The 18,645-nt window shown below is 36.2% G+C and overlaps 1 protein-coding gene across 1 annotated transcript in view; it reads left to right on the top strand.

Annotated features, from left to right (window-relative positions):
* Positions 1–1,001: 1,001 nt before the first annotated feature.
* lds (transcription termination factor lodestar) overlaps positions 1,002–18,645 on the top strand; it is a 62,777-nt gene continuing 45,133 nt past the window's right edge. The window contains exons 1-5 of the mRNA XM_083137927.1: positions 1,002–1,079; positions 6,716–7,123; positions 9,678–10,040; positions 14,070–14,513; positions 16,860–16,992. Coding sequence (XP_082994053.1) covers positions 6,755–7,123; positions 9,678–10,040; positions 14,070–14,513; positions 16,860–16,992 — 1,309 coding nt within the window. The 5' untranslated portion in view covers positions 1,002–1,079; positions 6,716–6,754. The remainder of the gene's footprint in view (positions 1,080–6,715; positions 7,124–9,677; positions 10,041–14,069; positions 14,514–16,859; positions 16,993–18,645) is intronic.

The following is an 18,645-nucleotide window of genomic DNA, read 5'->3' on the forward strand; positions in this document are numbered from 1 at the left end:
TTAGCCCAAAAATTCACGATAGCCCCACAAACCATCACGGGGACGAGGTATGCCTACTAGGTTAGGTTAGGCCTGTTAGGTTTGGTTCCATTAGCACTCCTTTCGTTCAATTTAGCATATACGGACAATACGAGAGCGTATTGTGCTCTCATTCAGGAAGCAAATGGCGGCAGCAGCAATAGTGCGTCGGAAATAGATTTTCGTACAAAACCACATGCATTCGCATTAAAATGAATCAAAATTACATTCCCGAACATCAACAATACTACTGAAAATGATTTGCGTAAGTACTTTCTCCTGTAAATTTGAAGAAATCTGTCTCAGGTATAGTAAAGTGTTACCGTAAGTTCTAAATACGTGTTACTGTGCTCTAAATACTTGCAACGTCAACTTAAAACTCAAGAATGTTCAGAAGAGAATAAAATTCGATGGGGTACTCTTGTATAGCGTACCCTGATGTTCCAAAAAAAGATTTACGAAAATATAAACTGTCAAAAATTGAATGCCTCAAGATTTATATCAATAACATGAAGTCATATAGCATCATAGCACATAGCATATATTGGGTGGAGAAGAGAACAATTAATTACAACTACAATGAACGCCGTAAAGGACGTTCTTTGCACAGATTAGATATAGGTTTGTTCTTTGGTTCCTTATCAGCTGTGCACAAGCCACAAACACGCCGCCATCAGTTTTGCCAGGTCATTTTCTAGTTCATGACAGCTCAAATTTCTCCACCAACTGACGTCATTACTTAAGTTAGCCAATCCTATGGCACAGCGAGCAGCATGTCGAATGTGCTGTGCCTGTTGCCACATGAAGGGAAATCCGAACCAAATTTTAAACGAAATGGGATGAATAATACCAATATTCCATGGAAATTTTAAGACACCAAACTAAAAAATAGTGCAGTGCGAAAAGGGAAATGTTGCCCCTTGGTAAGGGAATTTATGCCATGAGATTGTGGCAACACTGCATTTGACTTCTGTTTGTATGCTTGGTCAGTGTGTATCTATTCTGTGGTGTATGTTCATTGTTCATCGAGCGGCAATATCAAGAGTAAGGTTTGAACGTAGGTAAGGTAACCGATATTTATATAATTATTTGATTATTTTGTCCTACCAATTCCATAATTACTATTAATTTTTAAACAGCAGAATAATGGTTGGTAAAACTGTCAAAGCCGGGAATCGGATTTCTTAAAATTTACAGGAGAAAGTACTTACGGAATTGAGTTTCTGTGTAATTTCTGAAGGTTGTAGAAGTGCTTTCTCGCATTTTTCAATGTATTTGGCCGCTAATTCATGTATTTTTCTATAATAATGTCCGTCCGATGCACAAAAGCTGTTGCGCGAAATGCAAATGTGCAGTGCTAGACAGATTTAACTGCCTTGTGCAGTCCCGCCCACATTCTAAAGATCTTAACTAAAATATATAGTTAGGGTACCAGGGAGGTAACAGTTTACTATCCTTCGGACACCTATAACTTCCTAGTTTCGTCATTTTTTGACATTCGTACTTACCTATCTGCTTCGCGGAACATTCCACGAATGGTTTTTGGGGCTATCCATCCCTGAATCTGTGGGAAATTTAAACTAAAAAATTATTTTCTTATGAAATTTTTGAGTCCAAATTTCCTACCGATTCTGGGCTCCGCCCCTGGGGTGATTGACGTACCCCCCCCAACAGCTGACGTGGCCCCGCCTCCACTGGGGCTCCTCGGCTTTCTCGGTAGACTCCCTGTTAAAGGCATGTTAGAAATTGGCCGGAGTCACTTGCTCCCAAATGAGCCCCAAACTTTTAAATTTGAAGAGATCCGTTTCCAGGATACGGAAAACTTACCTGAATTTCACACAAAACACCTTCCCGATGTTAGACAATGCTACAGGAACTTATTACGGTAAGTAGTTTCTTCTGTAGAAATGAAGAAATCTGTCCGAAGGATAGTAATCCATCAAATAAAATTCATATCCTGCCTAGTTGTCCAACCCATTCAATTGTTAACTCATGGTTACTCTAACAATATTTCCGAGTTCAAAGCCAGATTAGGAAATGACAATTCCTTTGTTTCACTTTATCAGTTCTATCACAGAGAAGATATCTTCTCTGTGGTTTTATCAAATTATTTATCCTCGTCATGCGATTAATTTTGTAGAGAATGAGGCTAGTTTTACCAGGCATCCTCTTTTTCGGATGCAAGAAATGGTCAGGATGGGTTATTGTTATAATTGGGGAATTTCCTCTTTTAGGGGTAACTGCTTCAACTTCAGGATCTGTAACAAAATTTTAGGTAACTGATTGTTTGTTGATTTTTTCAAATTCTCCTGGTATGTTCACACGAAATTTGAACCTTCATTAAGGTAATGAGCACTGTTTGGATTTCGAAAAAAGTTATTTGTTGAAAAAAAGAAAGTACTACTTTCGTATAGGTGAATCACCTAGAAATAATTTATTTCGCACTTTTTTTACATTGCTAACGTACTATTCTGCATTGCGGAACATTTCTTTAGGTGTAATAATGAATTTCTAACGAAAATAATGTCTATTTCTTACATTTCCGAGTACTTACTCTTCTTCGTTATTTCGATTCTATAACACAATATGGCGATAGCGTACTGATTCATCGCTCGTTGTGCCAGTGTTTTGTCGATTTGGAGTGTGCATGCAGTGTTGCAACCTTATTCACCGGAAAATACCTACTTTCTTACCCAGATTTGAATTTATGCTAATACCTCGCAAACCATTGACGTTAGCCCCACAAACCATCTCCCGAGAGGTTAGGTTAGGCAAACATAGTTTAAAATATTTAAAAGAAAATAAAAATACTCGACACGTCATGTTATAGTGAAAACACGGTGAGGTTTGAAACACTTACTTGGGGTTACGTCATGTAACACATGGAACATTGTGCTCGTAAGTCCATACCCATTCAAATATCATATGTATGTAGTGTATAGAGTTTTCTGTGTGCTGTTGCGCATAATATTATACGATGCCATGTACTGAGACACATTTTTCTCATATCTCAATATATTACAACAATGGTTTATACCGAAACTCTATGAACTTGGAATCAGAGATGAGGTTTGGTTTCAACAAGGTGAGTTGATGGGAGCTGAATTATCTGTGAATGGTTTGTGGAGCTACGTGCATGGTTCGTAGGGATTTCAAACCCGAGAAAAATATGAAATCAGTAACTCCAAAGTAGGTATTTTTTGGTGAAAAAGGTTGGAAACACTCCATACCCACTGGTGATAGGCAACGCTAGTAAAGATTGCAAGTGCAAAACGAACGAACAATAATTACTCGATATGTGGAAAATTGAAATTGTTTTCGTGAAATAAGAGAAATCCAACCTTCAAGAATCCTTAGCAATGCAGAATACGTAAGTACAAATATTAAAAATCACAGAATAAACGAGTTAGAGACGTTTTGCGGAGATTGAAATTTTAATAAATTTTCTTCAGAGCTACGTTCCAGCTTTGAAAATCAGGTGCCAGGAAACCACCCAGCAATTGTGCGTACTATAGGAAGCTGAGCCGGCCCTCGTGGCAGTGTGGTAAGCACATCGTGCTATGATGCCACGGGACCCGGGTTTGAATCCTGGCCTGAACATGGATGTTTGTGAGTGTTCATTCGTCAGTTTCATCACTCATCTCCATCTTTTCAAATTACCCAAAAGTGGCACAAAAAGCGAAGTACTAAAATAAAGCAAATCAATCAATCTGTAAGAAGCTGAACATCACCGTATTCAAGACATATCTAAATCATGTGGGAAAGCAGGAAATGGGAGATTCGGGGACAAAGAGTAAGATTGTTACCGATTCTATAGAATGTTCACAACTTTGACAAAAAAATAATTTACTGACTTAAGCTGTATTGTGATTTCAACTTAAGAAACTGCAATATTACAGCAAATGATCACAGTAGCTAGGCTAAAATTTTTAGTTGCCATAGCGACTGGAATTTTTTTCGAACCCTGGTTAAGTTAGACTTGTTAGGTTTAAATATCTCAGCATAAAAACACTACATATTGTAACATCAGAAGACTAAAAACGGCACTTGGCAGAGGCGTTTGACTTATGTGCAATGAGTGAGACACCAGGAACAAGTGAATATCTGTAATAGTATTGTGGAATGGCTCTGTTCCCTCTTACATCTTCATCTGTAAATTGTATTTATTGTGCTAATTACCTGCAGGAAGCTTCCAATTTACTTCCATAATCATTCCTACTATAATTCCTCTTTCTTATATGAATGGGGAGCATGGGTGTTTTTTTTTCGACCATAAATACCTGTTTCCAGAAATCAAAACAATACTAATTAGTTTCAGGCAGGTTTAAATTTAGTTCGGTGATCATGTTTCTTTCCTGCTGTTCAAAATATGGCAGCAGCTCTAGACATAACCTACCTACTATCCACATGTTTATTTATGCTATTAGAGGCATATATGCATTTCTGGAGGCTTGGTGCTGTTAACATGTATATCTCCAAGTTGATATAGGTGTTTGCAGCCTGCTGCACTTCGTGACACTAGGATTAATGCAGGTGCATCCCAGTGTTGGGGCTGGTGCAACGGAATTGTCTACAACCAAGTAGATGCTGTTCAAAAGAATACACTACACGATACAATCAAGAAAGTTGTTGGTGTTGCACTTTGTGACCATCTAGATACGTAAGTGCAAAGAGAATGAAAATCATAATATAGCATACAACTTATGTGGAGATTTGTTACACTGTATAAATGACTTTGTTCTAAACTTGTTCTTTTGTTCTTGAAGAAGATTGATTGTTTGTTGTTGTTATTAAGTTTAGACAAATGGTCTTGCCTGTATTACATTTTATTTTGCATTGAACTAAGATAATCATTCCTAAACATATTACATGCATTGTATTTGCAGTGATGCTATGTGAGCTGAAAGTTCAAGTTGCCCTGTACTAGATTTTGAATTTGGCACTTTTCACTCCAGAAACACAGCATGCAATTTTGTAACATCAGATAAGGATTCTTTGGAATAGTTGGGGAGAGTTTGTCATTGTAATAAGAAACCGTGAACATGGACTCACTCACAAGAGAAAACAGCAACTGTAGCATTGCATACTTTACAGTCAGTACACGATGTGTAAATGGTAGCAATAGAAGTCTGGCATCTCAACATTACAATATAAATGGAGAAAACCCGACATGCCACTACTTTTATTTAGATGTTTCTTAGGGTTTGAGAAACCTTATGAATATTTGTGTTTAACCTTTTGGAACCCAAGGCCATTTTCACATGTAATCCCCTTGGTGCCCAAGCCGATTTTGAACAAAATGCAGAGTTTCTATTAAATGAGTGTAGATCAGAAACTAATTGCCCTAGAGAGATGAGTGATATACCGTAGTACGCGGAATGAACCAGAGACTATATGAAAGCAAATTTGGCATATATGTCGTGGTGGGGAGGGGGCTAACTCTCAAAATTCCAAAATTTCGGGGGAAAAAAACTTGGTTCCCCCACCCTCCCCTCAAGAAAAAAGTACATGACAGTGTCGACATGCACATGGAAATGATCGCTGACATGTAAGGAACACAAAAATATTTGCATTATCATCATATGACCAATGTAACTTGAGTTGTACCCCCAAAAGGAATGGTCGGCACACCACTGATTCAAGCTTCAAAATGCAGCGGTACCTTGAAATGACTTTAGCTCAGAGACTATTTGCCCTGGAGATATGAACAATATACCGTTGTACGCAGAATGAATCACAGATTCAGAAGATATATGATTTATGCACATTCGGCATACATATGAAGGGGGAAAGGGGGGAAATCTCCATAAAAATACTTTTCTTAAACAAAATGTTGTTTCTCCCCGCCCCCCAGAAAAAAATGTCAAAATGCAAAATTTATGCAAATTTGGCATATATATGGGGGGGAAGGGAGAAAACCCCCAAAAATTGTTTTAAAAAATTTGTCGCTTCATCCAAGAAATGTCCTCGCACTTGGGCACAAAATGACACCTACGCACAACATTAACGGACGAAAAGCTAGAACGCAGTGACAAATGAGCGCCAATTCTTGCAGCTGCTTGAAATTCTATTTTTAGACAATGCAGGGTAACCTCTGTTGCAACTTGTGGTCACTTGTGCTAAAAAAAACAAAGGTTTCCTTCAGCGCACTTCGAAATTCCATTCTCACAACGCAGATTCAACAACCAGTCTCCCCCCCCCCCCACTTGCACCCTCACGGAAAACTTTCATTTTGACATCGGATACTGATAAACAAGCTTCCTTCGATTGCAGTTAACAGGAGGGAGTGAAAAGCATTGCTTTAGAACAACAAAGCCGGTGTTCCTTTGTCGGCTAAAAGTTGACCTTGAAAGAGACGCAAAAGAGAAGTCCCTTTCCCCCTCCATTTTCATGAAGACAAAAGAAATGCAAAAAAACATTTCTGTTAAATACATGTGTTAGGAACAATATATAAAAAAAATTGAAATTCTAGCCAAAAATAGAAAAGTTATAATGTAAAAACTACGACTTTGACGCAGTGTCTCGATCGAGTTGCTTGGGACTGTGAGGGTTACATTTGGGTATCTCGATCGAGACGCTTGGGACACAAGAGGTTAACCTAATGTTTTTGTATATATATCCAAAGGTAATTTAGCTATTCAATCATACATGTGGAATATATATGATTTATGACTCCCAAATTGAAATATATTTACAGATATTGGCATGATTTCACGTGTGTTCTTCAAAGGCTAGAATGAGTGATACATCGGCTGAAGATTCCTTTTCCTCAAACATTATTGATTCCAGCGTAGTTGATAATGTTTTTGGAAGGAGGAGGAATCCAAATGTTATTGCCTCAGACTCTGATACATCTTCAGATGAAGATGAGCAGATAATAGTGCCAAGCTCAGGTTCAGATGATGAATATAATCCAATACAGGAAATAAGTTCAGAAAGCGATTCAAAGGATGATAGGAAAGTCTGCATTGAGTCATCTGAATCAGATGATGAGAGTTTTGTTCCTGCACGTCACACATCTAAACGAGGAGTTATCGTAATCTCAGATGAAAGTGAGGACTCAGAAGAAGGATCATCAAGCTCCGTTCTTACCTCACAAAAGCAGGTAAACAAAGTTCCATATTTGCTTGTGTGTAAGACCCCCTTTTTTATAGTAAAATCACTGAATTTACAGTATTTCAAATATAAAATAATATATAGGAATATTTTCAACAATAAACTTACCTAATCTAACTAGGAAAGAATACATTTTAATCTTCATCAAAATCCAGACATTCTTCTCCAGAGCTAAATGAGGAGCCAATTGAAACCTCTTCTAATTCAGAATCTAAGTCGTCTTACAACAAATTGACCTCTGTACCATCCACTGCATTACTAATGCCACACTATCTTAGTTTTCACAGCATCCCATGAAGCTTTGACTGATTCACAAACTTCTGAAATGCTAGGCTTCTTCCTTGAAGGTAATCAAAAACTGATATAGGCATGTAAGACGCACCCTGTTATTCAGATCTATTTTTAAAGTAAAAAGGGCATCTTATACACCAGCGAATGGTAATAATTAAATTATATGTGGAAATCTATGTCTTTGTTACTTCCAAAAATAAAATATATTTTACTTATTGATCATTTTTGTAACTAGTCTCTTGTATCATTGTATCCCTGAAACGGGTAAGACAATAAGTTATAACCGTATTTACTCATGTATAATGCACACTTTTTTCCAAAATTTTTGCCCCCAAAAACTGTGGTGCGTATTATGCACCGAATAATTCAGACAGCCAACATGAAACCGTACAGGGTCATTCCATGATTTTGGGACACTTGCATTGATTTCTCATGTTTACAGAACCTTATCATGTTATATATCGTTGTAAAGCTTGAATCCTGTAGTTTCTGAATATGGAAACAGTATTCCATTCAAGATAACGACGTTAATGTGAAATGCGGTTGAAATAAGTTCATCAAAAAATGAAGAAACGTTCTGATTTTTATGGTACTTTGGATGAAAGAAAACATAAGGAAAAAGATAATAAAAATTCAAATGTATTACTGGCCAAATAATATGACATACTTGGAGTGTGTAAATTCCTTACTGGAAGAAATCTTGTGCTGCTAACTGCTATTTGGAAGGTCCTGAATTTGCCTCATATAAATGTTACATTAGTCACTGAAAGAAAAAGTATATATTTTGAAAAAGAAGGAATGAGCAATTGAATAGGTATGACACCATTCACTCTTGATCAGCATAGCAACAGATTTACAACCTACAACTAAGAAAGCCATTTCTTGAAATTTGATTGTACTGCGCATTATATAAGAGATATAATTTTTTGTCACTTTTACCCATCCAAAACCAGAGTGGGCATTATACATGCATGCGCATTATACACGCGCAAATACGGTACTTCTGCAAGTATATTTTATATGTTGATCATGTTTATGCTAAATTTAAAACAGTAGTATTTCAATCTTCAATATTTTTCCAAACAGATTTTCTTTGAGGAAGCATACCTGCTAGCTTTTTCAGTTGGAATAGAGGTTTAGTGCTACCTCTGTATTCCATTCTGACAGCTCCTAGTTATGTTTCCAGATTGGGTCTGTTGTGCTGCAATTTTTTTCTAATTTATCCCTTTTTCCATGTTTTAGCCTTTCCTTTTGATAGGTTTTTAATTCTTGTCATGAAATTATTTGCTCTTGTTTATATTACCATCATTCATCAAACAATATAAAAAGTGTATGTGAAATATATATTTAATGTAAATTTCGCAATATATTCACTTCCTTCTTCAATGTTTGTGATTTGAAGTATACAAGGTGTTTCAAAATTGTTGTCTGGGTTTTGCAGGACATAAATTTCAAACTTGAAACTACAAAATATGAAACGAATTAATAGAAACCATGTTAGGAAAATTTTGTGGAAAAGTAGGAACTTGATTCTCAGTGTACTGTCATACTGTTTTTAATCAAATTTGTTCTTGCATGTATGTATTGCTTGCATTGTAGAATTATTTCTTTTGTAGTCTACGGTTGTTACAAGCGTAAAAATACATTTTTTTTGTTGTGACGTTTATGGAGAAGGATGAAGGATGTGTTCTCTTGAAACGTCAGAATAAATCACTGTGTAACAACCTAGACTACTAGAGAAATAATTAAATCCAAATGTTTTATTTGCTAGTGAAGTACACCCTTGTTTAATAAAGTGGAACATTTTATAAATTATAAGGTTGGACAATTGAAGTATTTGCCACTTTATCTGAACGGAAGTGTGTACCTTCTGCAATGAAGTCTGGGAGATGCCTGCTTTACTTTTTCAGATTACATTATCATATTTTTTCACTGTAATGTTTGAACAATGCTTTTGAGCATTTGTAATTTAGGGATAAATGGTAAAGTTTATTTTCTATGTAGCCAGTCTTGGTACTTTCCACCATGGCTGAGAATACATATTTCACAGCTTGGACATATACTGTCAATTATTGAAACACACCTATCGTTTAGTAGTAATACAACTGTCAATTTTAACTGTAATTATGAATTATGTAATCATAACTGTTTACTGTGAGCAAATCAAAAGTTACTGCTTAACATGAAATTTTCTGTGCAGTCAATTCTCTGCACTTTGTTAACATGGATTTTATATTTGTTTTTTTTCACAGGTTACTCCAGGAGGTAACCAGAAATATGAAAGTAAAGACGTGGACAGCTCAGTAGAGGAAAATGTACCCTCGGACTTAGTAAATGAGGGTAGCCGTAGAAACCCCTCATCATCCCCAAGAAGTTTTAGGGATGGATCACTGCATTCCACAAGTGTGGAGAAAAGTTTTGAAAAGAGTTCAAACCAGGGGAATATTTTTAAAGGTAGAGGAAGTGGAAACACTCAATCTGTATCTGTACATGATGATGATGATGATGATGCTCTTAGTGTAGAACTTCCAAAGAGTTCACTGGATTTCAAAGACAAACATGGATCACCAAGCATGATATATGATAAAACCAAGGAATTTTCCGTAATTGGAAAGGTAGGTTGATTATTTTTCGTGTTTTTCATTCTGTTGCTACATTTACCATTTCTCAAAGTGAGGTTTGCAACACTGGTGATAGTAAGGTATTATATACACATTGTATGCAGGGTATAGTGACCCTATGCTCATTGCAAAGTGCTATGGAGACATCTAAAGAGGATGCAGAGGTTGAGCCACACATCTGCCATTGTAGAGCTGTGGATTGACTGACTTGGTCTTCACTTTTCTACCACTTTTGACTAAGTGTGAAGATGAGGATGATCACAAATAACACCCGTTCCAAGGTTGGGATTTGAATCCGAGATACCTGGCATCATTGCACGCTGTGCTAACCACTCTGCTGTGGGTCGACTGGAACTGTGGAACCACAACCAACTGAGCTACTGAGCCAGCCCTGGTATCACTCGATTTTTTTCTTCCACTGTTTTCCTGTGAATTATACAGTGGTATGATCTGATTTTTTCAGGATACTCCCCTCGTAAATCATGCACGCACACAGAAATTTGGAGTGTTGCTCATCTTTTGCTTGGAGTATGACCTCTCCAGCAACCTGGAGATGTGCCCAAGCAAGACATTTACCGATCAACAGCTATACACATATGCAAAAGCAGAATCTTAGTTCTCACATCTGTGCCACAAGAAAGGATGCAAATATGATGCCAGAGAAACCAAATTTCAAAGTTTGCATTTATTCTGTGAAAAACTTTATTGATATCGGTAGAAATTGCTGAGTATTGGAATCAGTATGGGTTCAAAGTGGTATGGATTCCACTCTTGTAAACATTGCAGTGGGACAATAACTACCCTCTTCCCAAATACCATGCTACAATAATGAAGGCAGTGACCTTTGGAATTGATTGACAAAAAGAGCATTTTGGAAAAGTGTTGATCATACCCCACATATTCTACTGATCCAAAAGTAGGTTGACAGTTCACTGTTGATATGTGCAAAGTAGGTTTAGCATTGTCATTTATTACATCAGTGACATTATATAAATCCATGAGTGTAATGTTTGAGGATCGTGAAGGCCACTCAATGTAAAATACAAAGAAGACTGTTGACCAACTTTTGCAGCACCCTGTATAGTGTAAATGTTCTGTGAAGAATATAAATAATTTGTTAACCTCAACTAATGCATATGTAACCAGGACGTGAATTATATGTTCATAATTTATGTTAAAATGGTTGTATTTTGTACTAAATCAAAGACTATTGATAGAGGTGCATATTTTTGTTACAATAACAGGCAATTTTGGGTTCTAAAGAGGTAAATAAAATACAATTTTGGTGTTATAGGGGTGAAAAATCTGATCAAAGCAGTACATAAAATGACATTTTGGTTTTGAAATTGTGAATGTAATCCTCAATTTGCACTTATTACACAAGAGAAACATAACCTTTCTAATAGCACATTTACGTAGTTACCAGTGTATTAAGTTTATTCCACTATGAAGGTGTCCATTTTTTCTTCTCAAATATTTGCAGCAAAGTAATCAATTTTCAGTGAATTGCATAACTCTCAGGATAATTCAAACTTTAGAAATGTCATTAAGGGGAGGAGTTAGTTACGCACCAATTGTGCATTTATTTCAATATCGTCGGAATGGACACTGCTACTAAAAAGAAAAACTGGGTGTATCCAAAAGTATGAATTTCTCTCAATGTTGCAAGTGGAAGCATTTTTATGTTATTAAGCTGGACACGATGTTTGAAAAATATGATGAATAAGAATTTTCGGAATCCCGTGTATTCCTTATGGGGAATCAACTTCAAGTTACGGCTAATAAAATGGAAGTTTCGTCTTTTCTGCTGGCGTAATGCATCTTCAGACTGCCTTCTTGTTGATATATTTTTCTATACCATCGGAAGTTCGATATTCCCAAGAGAACAAATCAAATAATACTCCCATAAGGCTAATGCATTTCTCCTTGTCTCCTACGGCCATTCTGTCAGTCTTGCCACACCTGATGTGTGTGAAAGAGCTAAATTTCACCTTAAATGGAGTTAAAACTGGCTTTCAAGGAGCTAGATTTACAAAGGCTGGATAAAGTGCTTCCTAGGGTAATGTTAGTTGTCAAAGGGGTGGGGCACTGCTATTACCATTAACTCTAAATTGATAATTTATTCTTAGTTTTCACCGTCTAGATCCGACAGCATCACCCATCTCAATAATCCACCGATGGTCATATGAAATCAAAAATTAAGGATTCCCTGATAACAATATTATGTCAATTTCATGTCAAGACTGAGCTATAAAAAAAGTAGCTGGGGATATACGAGGGGGCCAGGCAATGCAGCCAATATAACAATATCACGTCACGTGCAAAATGTATAATCATGGCAAAAGTTGGTATATGTGGGCTGGAACCAGTGATGGCATCATAGTGGTACATGAGGGCAGGCACCCAAGTTCACAGCCAAACGATTGCACAAAAGAGCCAGATCTGGCTCCAAGAAAGCTAAGTTGGCGACACTGCCAAGGGGGGGGGGGGATGAGTGCTGTGGAAACTGTCCCGCATGCCCTTAAATGAACTTTAAATTAACATTTTGTGTTTTCGACAAAAACTAAATATGCATGCCTCTATCAATAGTCCTATTGGATATACCGTATTTACTCATGTATAATGCGCAATTTTTTCCAAAAAATTTTGTTCCCAAAAACTGTGGTGCGTATTATTCACAGAATAATTCAGACAGCCAACATGAACCCGTACAGGGTCATTTCATGATTTTGGGGCACTAGCTTTGATTTTTCATGTTTACAGAACCCTATCATGTTATATAGTATTGTAAAGCTTAAATCCTGCAGTTTCTGAATATGGCAATAGTATTTCATTCATGATAACAACACTAATGTTCAATGCTATTGAAATAAGTTCATCACAAAATGGAGGAATGTTCTGATTTCTATGGTGCTTTGGATGAAAGAAAACAATACTTAAAATGTATTACTGTATTATAATATATATATGGAGTGTGTAAATTCTTTAATGGAAGAAATCTTGTGCTGCTAACTGCTAGTTTGAAGGTCCGGAATGTGCCTCGTACAAATGTTACATTAGTCACGATAAAAGTATATATTTTGAAGTTCTATTAGAAAAAGTAAAGAAGGAATGAGCAAAAACACGTATAAAAGTTTGAAGGCCATTTCACACAATTTTTCACTTCGTAATGGAATGTTCTGAGACATCAAGAGAAGCCAGGCAACTCTGGCGGAATTCGAGCATGCACCTTCCGTCACATGGGATGCATATCAGCAGTGTTTGTTGGGCGAGAAATAATAGAAAATAACTTCCTGAGCACTGCAAATCCATAATGTAATTTTTATCTCGCTTTCTACTATTACAAAATAATTGATTGATTTAGTTTATTTTACTTCGCATTTTATGCACTCTTGGCTAATTTGCGAAGATGGTGATGAGTGATGAAATGATGAAATTGGTGAATGGACATTCACAAAAAACCACACCCGAGCAGGATTCAAACCCGGGACCCTTGGCGAATATTACAGAATAAATATGGTGGTTAAAGAGCGAAAGCTTTGGCATGCTAAACAAAGGGAGAGGGGGGTAGGTGACATGGGTTGGAGACTTATTGTTTACACAGGAGGATATTCTCTTCTTGGTCCACATAGCAACAGGTGACACATTGAATAGGTATGATGTTATTCACTCTTAATCAGCATAACAACAGCTTTACGACCTACAACTAAGAAAGCAATTTCTTGAAACTGGATTGTACTGCACATTATATACGAGATATAATTTTTTGTAACGTTTACCCATCAAAAACCAGGGTGCGCATTATACATGCACTCGCACTATACACGCGTAAATACGTATGTTGACCAATACTGGCAAAAGTACCAATTAATTTCTACCATTCATAGTATTATGTATTTGAAAGGAGGAACTAATCTATTATGTACTTATTATATGTAGGTTTAAAATCGTGTACGATAGATGTAGTAAAATACACATTGATATTTTAAAATTAATGTGTTGTGCATGTTTTGTTTCACTCAGGTTTCAGCAGCAGACAAGAACAGGAGTAATCATGAAAGACTACAGAAATCACCAGGTGAAGTACTTCCTTCTGGAGTTGGTGATAAATACAAATTCAATCAGAAATTAGATTCTGCTAAATGGTCTACTGATAGTGAAACCAATGCAATAAAAGGAAATAAATCTCTAAATTCATCGTCAGGAACAGATCATGGGAAAGACATAGCTGATTCTATATCAAAACTAACATTACAAACAGAGAGTCATTCTCATGTGCCAACTGGGAATAGTATTTCAGCTATAGCCCGACAGAATGGTCAAGAGTTCAGACGAAAATATCCGTCTGTAGAAGAAATTACTGTTGTAGACAATGGCTCAAATTCATCATTCCCAGTTCCTAGTAGTGAAATGCAATTACTTAATGCCAAGATAGAGATAGCAACAAAAAGCCTCCACAACAAAAAGGTGAGTCTTAATACCTCTGAGTGTGTGTGTGAGAGAGAGAGAGAGAGATAGTGTTGATGGAGAGTTGGTGCAATGATGTTACTAATTCCATAACTTTTTTCATGTTACAATCAACCTCTGAAACTAAATGAACTTTAATATTTAAGGAGTATGTGAAATACAGGGTGATTCTCTCGATAGAAGCCTCAAACCATTCCCTATAAAAATTTATGTTATTGAGATAATGATGTGAAAGTTACATCACACATTGGTAACTGTGCAAAACAGCATAGTCACCCGTCATATAGTAGACTCATCCAATGACTTTCATTTGCCTTTGTTTTGCTTCCCCATATCTCAGCAGTTTAGAGTTGAATGTTGTGTAACAATGTATACTATTCAGTTGAAAAGTGCATGTTCCTCGTTCGTAAATGCTGGCATATAGGTTCATTTAAAGCATGCCAGATACATTTCATGATGGTTGCAGTAAACACGGTTTAAAATTACTTACGTGAAATTTAGAAAATTTCGCACTTCCGTGTTGCAGAATTTAATGGTTAAATCCTATTAATTTCGAAGATCCACTGTCTTCATTCACAAAAAGGGTACGGCGTTTAACCATTTAACCATTAAATTGTGCAACGTGGAAGTGTGAAATTTTCTAAATTTCACGTAAGTAATAATGCCAGTTACATTTCAAAACAAATTTGGTAAAAGACAGTGTTGCATCCAGAAATTGGTTAAAAAGTTGTAGACAATGGGAAACCTTCTCACACAACATGCAGCAGGCCGCAAAATGTCTGAAGAGACAATACACGATGTAAAGGAGGGATTACTAGGGGCATGCATATTTCGTTTTTGACGAAAAAACGAAAGTTGAAAAAACACATTGTAGTGTTAATTTTTCATGTTTTTGAAAGGTGTGAGGTGCATTTTGTGACCATATTTTGTCACGAAATAATGCGAAATGAACTGCAAAAAGCGAAATTAACTCTTAAACACGAAATTCAGGGTTTATTCACCGCTGTGACACCTTCCGAGGTCTGAATTATCCTGAGAGTTATGCAATTCCCGGAAAATTGATTAATTCTGCTGTTAATATTGGAGAAGCAAAAATGGACTCCTTTACACAGAAATAAACTTAATACTCTGATAACTACATAAATGTGCTATTAGAAGTGAAATGTTAATTCTGTGGAATAAGTGTAGTTTTTAAATCAAATTTAGGATTATTTTCACAATTTTAAAACCAAAATGTCATTTTATATAGCACTTTTGATGCGATTATTCACCGCTATAACACCGATATTTTATTTTATTTACCGCTTTTGAACTCGAAATTGACTCAGTTTTTGTACCGAAATTTTGCCTTTTTATTTACCAAAAATATGTGCCTCTAGGGATGACTAATGTCACCATCCAAATCACTACGAAAACTTTCCCAAGAGACTAATCTCGGATATTCCACATGTCAAAGAGCTGCAAAGATAGCAAAATTATGCGCTTACCGTGTGTTCAAGAATTGATTCCAATGGACCACGATAAAAGGGTTTTGTTTTGTTTATGGTTTAAAGATTTTTGTACTCATAATCCTGGAATTTTAGATGTCACTTGGTATACAGACGATGCATGGTTTCATCTGAGTGGATAGTCTCAAAACACACCTGTAAGAGCAGCAGAAAACCCTTATATTGTGCAAGAAGGGCCTTTGCATTCACAGAAAATCTGAGTGTGATGTGGCATGTCTTGTACACAAACCATAGGCCCTATTTTTTTTTTAACAAAATAGTGCAACGGGTCACACTTGAAATGCTAACATGCGAGAAATTGATCCAAAGTTGTTTTTTTTGCAACAGAATTATCTCAAAAAACCTTTGGCCACCCAGATCTCCTGATCTAATGCCTGCTGACTTTTCTTTTGTGTGTATTGAAGGGCAAACTACAAAAATAATTCGTACACAATCAAACAACTCAGGATAATTAGACATTGTTACATTGTTAAAGTGCCGCGTGACATTTTTTGTGTGTCCTTTGAAAGACCAAATCTCCTGAAAAGTATGGACTGCCCGTATTGGTAAATAGAATCCAATTGATAATTTTTCATACCAGTATCACCATTGTTATAGGCTCAGCTGTAATTAGAACTTACTAGAACCTACAGGTTTAATTTTAACTTTGTGAAAACATGATATCAGGGAGAGAACTGTGATCTTTAACATTCCGTGCCAATGCTCTACCATTGAACAAGCAGAGATTGGTTTCGAAGCTGAGTGGTATTGGCACAGAATTCCAAGAACCCAGATTTGATCCCTGGTTGAGTTTCAATTTTGCCAGATGTTTCAGTAAAATAAATGATTTTGTTTTCAGATGATTTGTAAGACAGTTAATCTGAGTGCATTGCCTGATAAAGGAGTCCGGCTACAAATGTCAATCAGCCAACTGGAGGTCGAGCTGAAGAACCTGAAAGCTCAGCAGAGCAGACTAGCAGGAAATGTTACGAGTGAGTTGTACATGAAAATTTCAATCACTGTGTTATTAGATGGACCTGCAGTACCTCACCTGGCCTTGCTTACCTATCCAAGTGGGAATACAGCCCCGTATAGGCTATGACCTCTATTCTTCTCTTTTCCTCATCTTCTGTTATCTTTTGGTTCTCGTGTTTTTCAAATCCTTTGTTTCACCATCTCAGTTTAGGTCCTTTCCTTGTAGCCAAATATATTTTACATATAACATATTTTGGTAATTTTGCCTCTTCCATTGTTTCCACATGTCCTATGCATCTTACTCCGTATATGTACAGTGAAACCTCGATTTTACGTTTTTCGGGGGACTCAAGCTGTAAGAATTTAAAATGTGAAAAATGTAAAATTGAGGAAAATATTTCAGCATTTTGCTATGTTGGGACTATCAAGATTGAATGTATTATGCAGGAAAATGTAAAATTTTGGTTCCACTAACTACAGTGAGACCTCAACTATATATTTCTTTTCAGTTGATTGTGGCTAAAGATTTCATGATACATGAAAATTTTATAGAATTTTGAATACACTACAGTGCTGACCAAGGCAGTGTATTAAAAATTAAAGGCACATTACATTTCCACACTATATCAGGGTCTTCCTCAGATGGAGAAGTGAACTAAGAAAATTATTTGTTCCATGTTTTGTAATAATTCATAGTGTTTTATTTGTAACATATAATATGAGATGTACGTAGTGCATTTTTTTCAAGAGTTAACTGGAATGAATCACACGGTGCTGAATACATATCCACATCTGAAATAACAATGATCTGAGCTAAAGTACAAATGTTGAATTAATGTTTGAATTTCGTTGCATGAAGATATATAGTTTTTCCTAGTTACTTTTATTCTGATTAATTCTGGATGGTGGTTTGGGTAGCTTATTTGGTTACAAATTGGCAAGGAAGTTGATGTACCCTTACTGCAAACTTTATTTGAATCATTTTCACTATGGTTTATGAATACACAGCTCAAAATAATTAGGGGACAAAAAAAGGAAAGTTAGTAATGTTTAGCCACATCATCATCATCCTCCTCCTTGCCAATTTCCTGCATCTGGCTGGGTCAGCATAGAAGTCAAGCAACATATTTATGGTAAATTAAAGATCAAGATATCGGTACAATATCTGGCAGTATGTCGGGATCTAAAGCAGTAAATGAAATGGCATTTTGATTTTAAAATTGTGAATAAAAGCCTAAATTTGATTTAAAAACTATACATATTACACAAAATTAGGATTTCACTTCTAATAGTACATTTATTCCTGTGTAAAGGAGTCCATTTTTAGCTTCTCAATATTTACAGCAGAATTGATCATTTTTTTGTGATTTGCATCAAAATTAATCAATTTCCATGATTTGCATAACTCTTATAATTCAGAAGGTGTAGTGTTGGTAAATAAACTCTAAATTTTGTGTTTAAGAGTTTATTTCACATTTTGCAGTTCATTTCGTGACAAAATATGGTTTCAAAATGCACCTCACACCTTTCAGAAACATGAAAAATTAACATGACAATGTGTTTTTTCGCATTTCGTGTTCTCATCAAAAGCGAAATATGCATGCCCCTTGAGATGACACTGGAAATTATTAATCATATTGTTGCATGTAATTACCATTCTGCTACCAGTT

Source organism: Lepisma saccharinum, chromosome 16, assembly GCF_977018435.1.
Source record: "Lepisma saccharinum chromosome 16, izLepSacc3.1, whole genome shotgun sequence".
NCBI lineage: Eukaryota > Metazoa > Arthropoda > Insecta > Zygentoma > Lepismatidae > Lepisma > Lepisma saccharinum.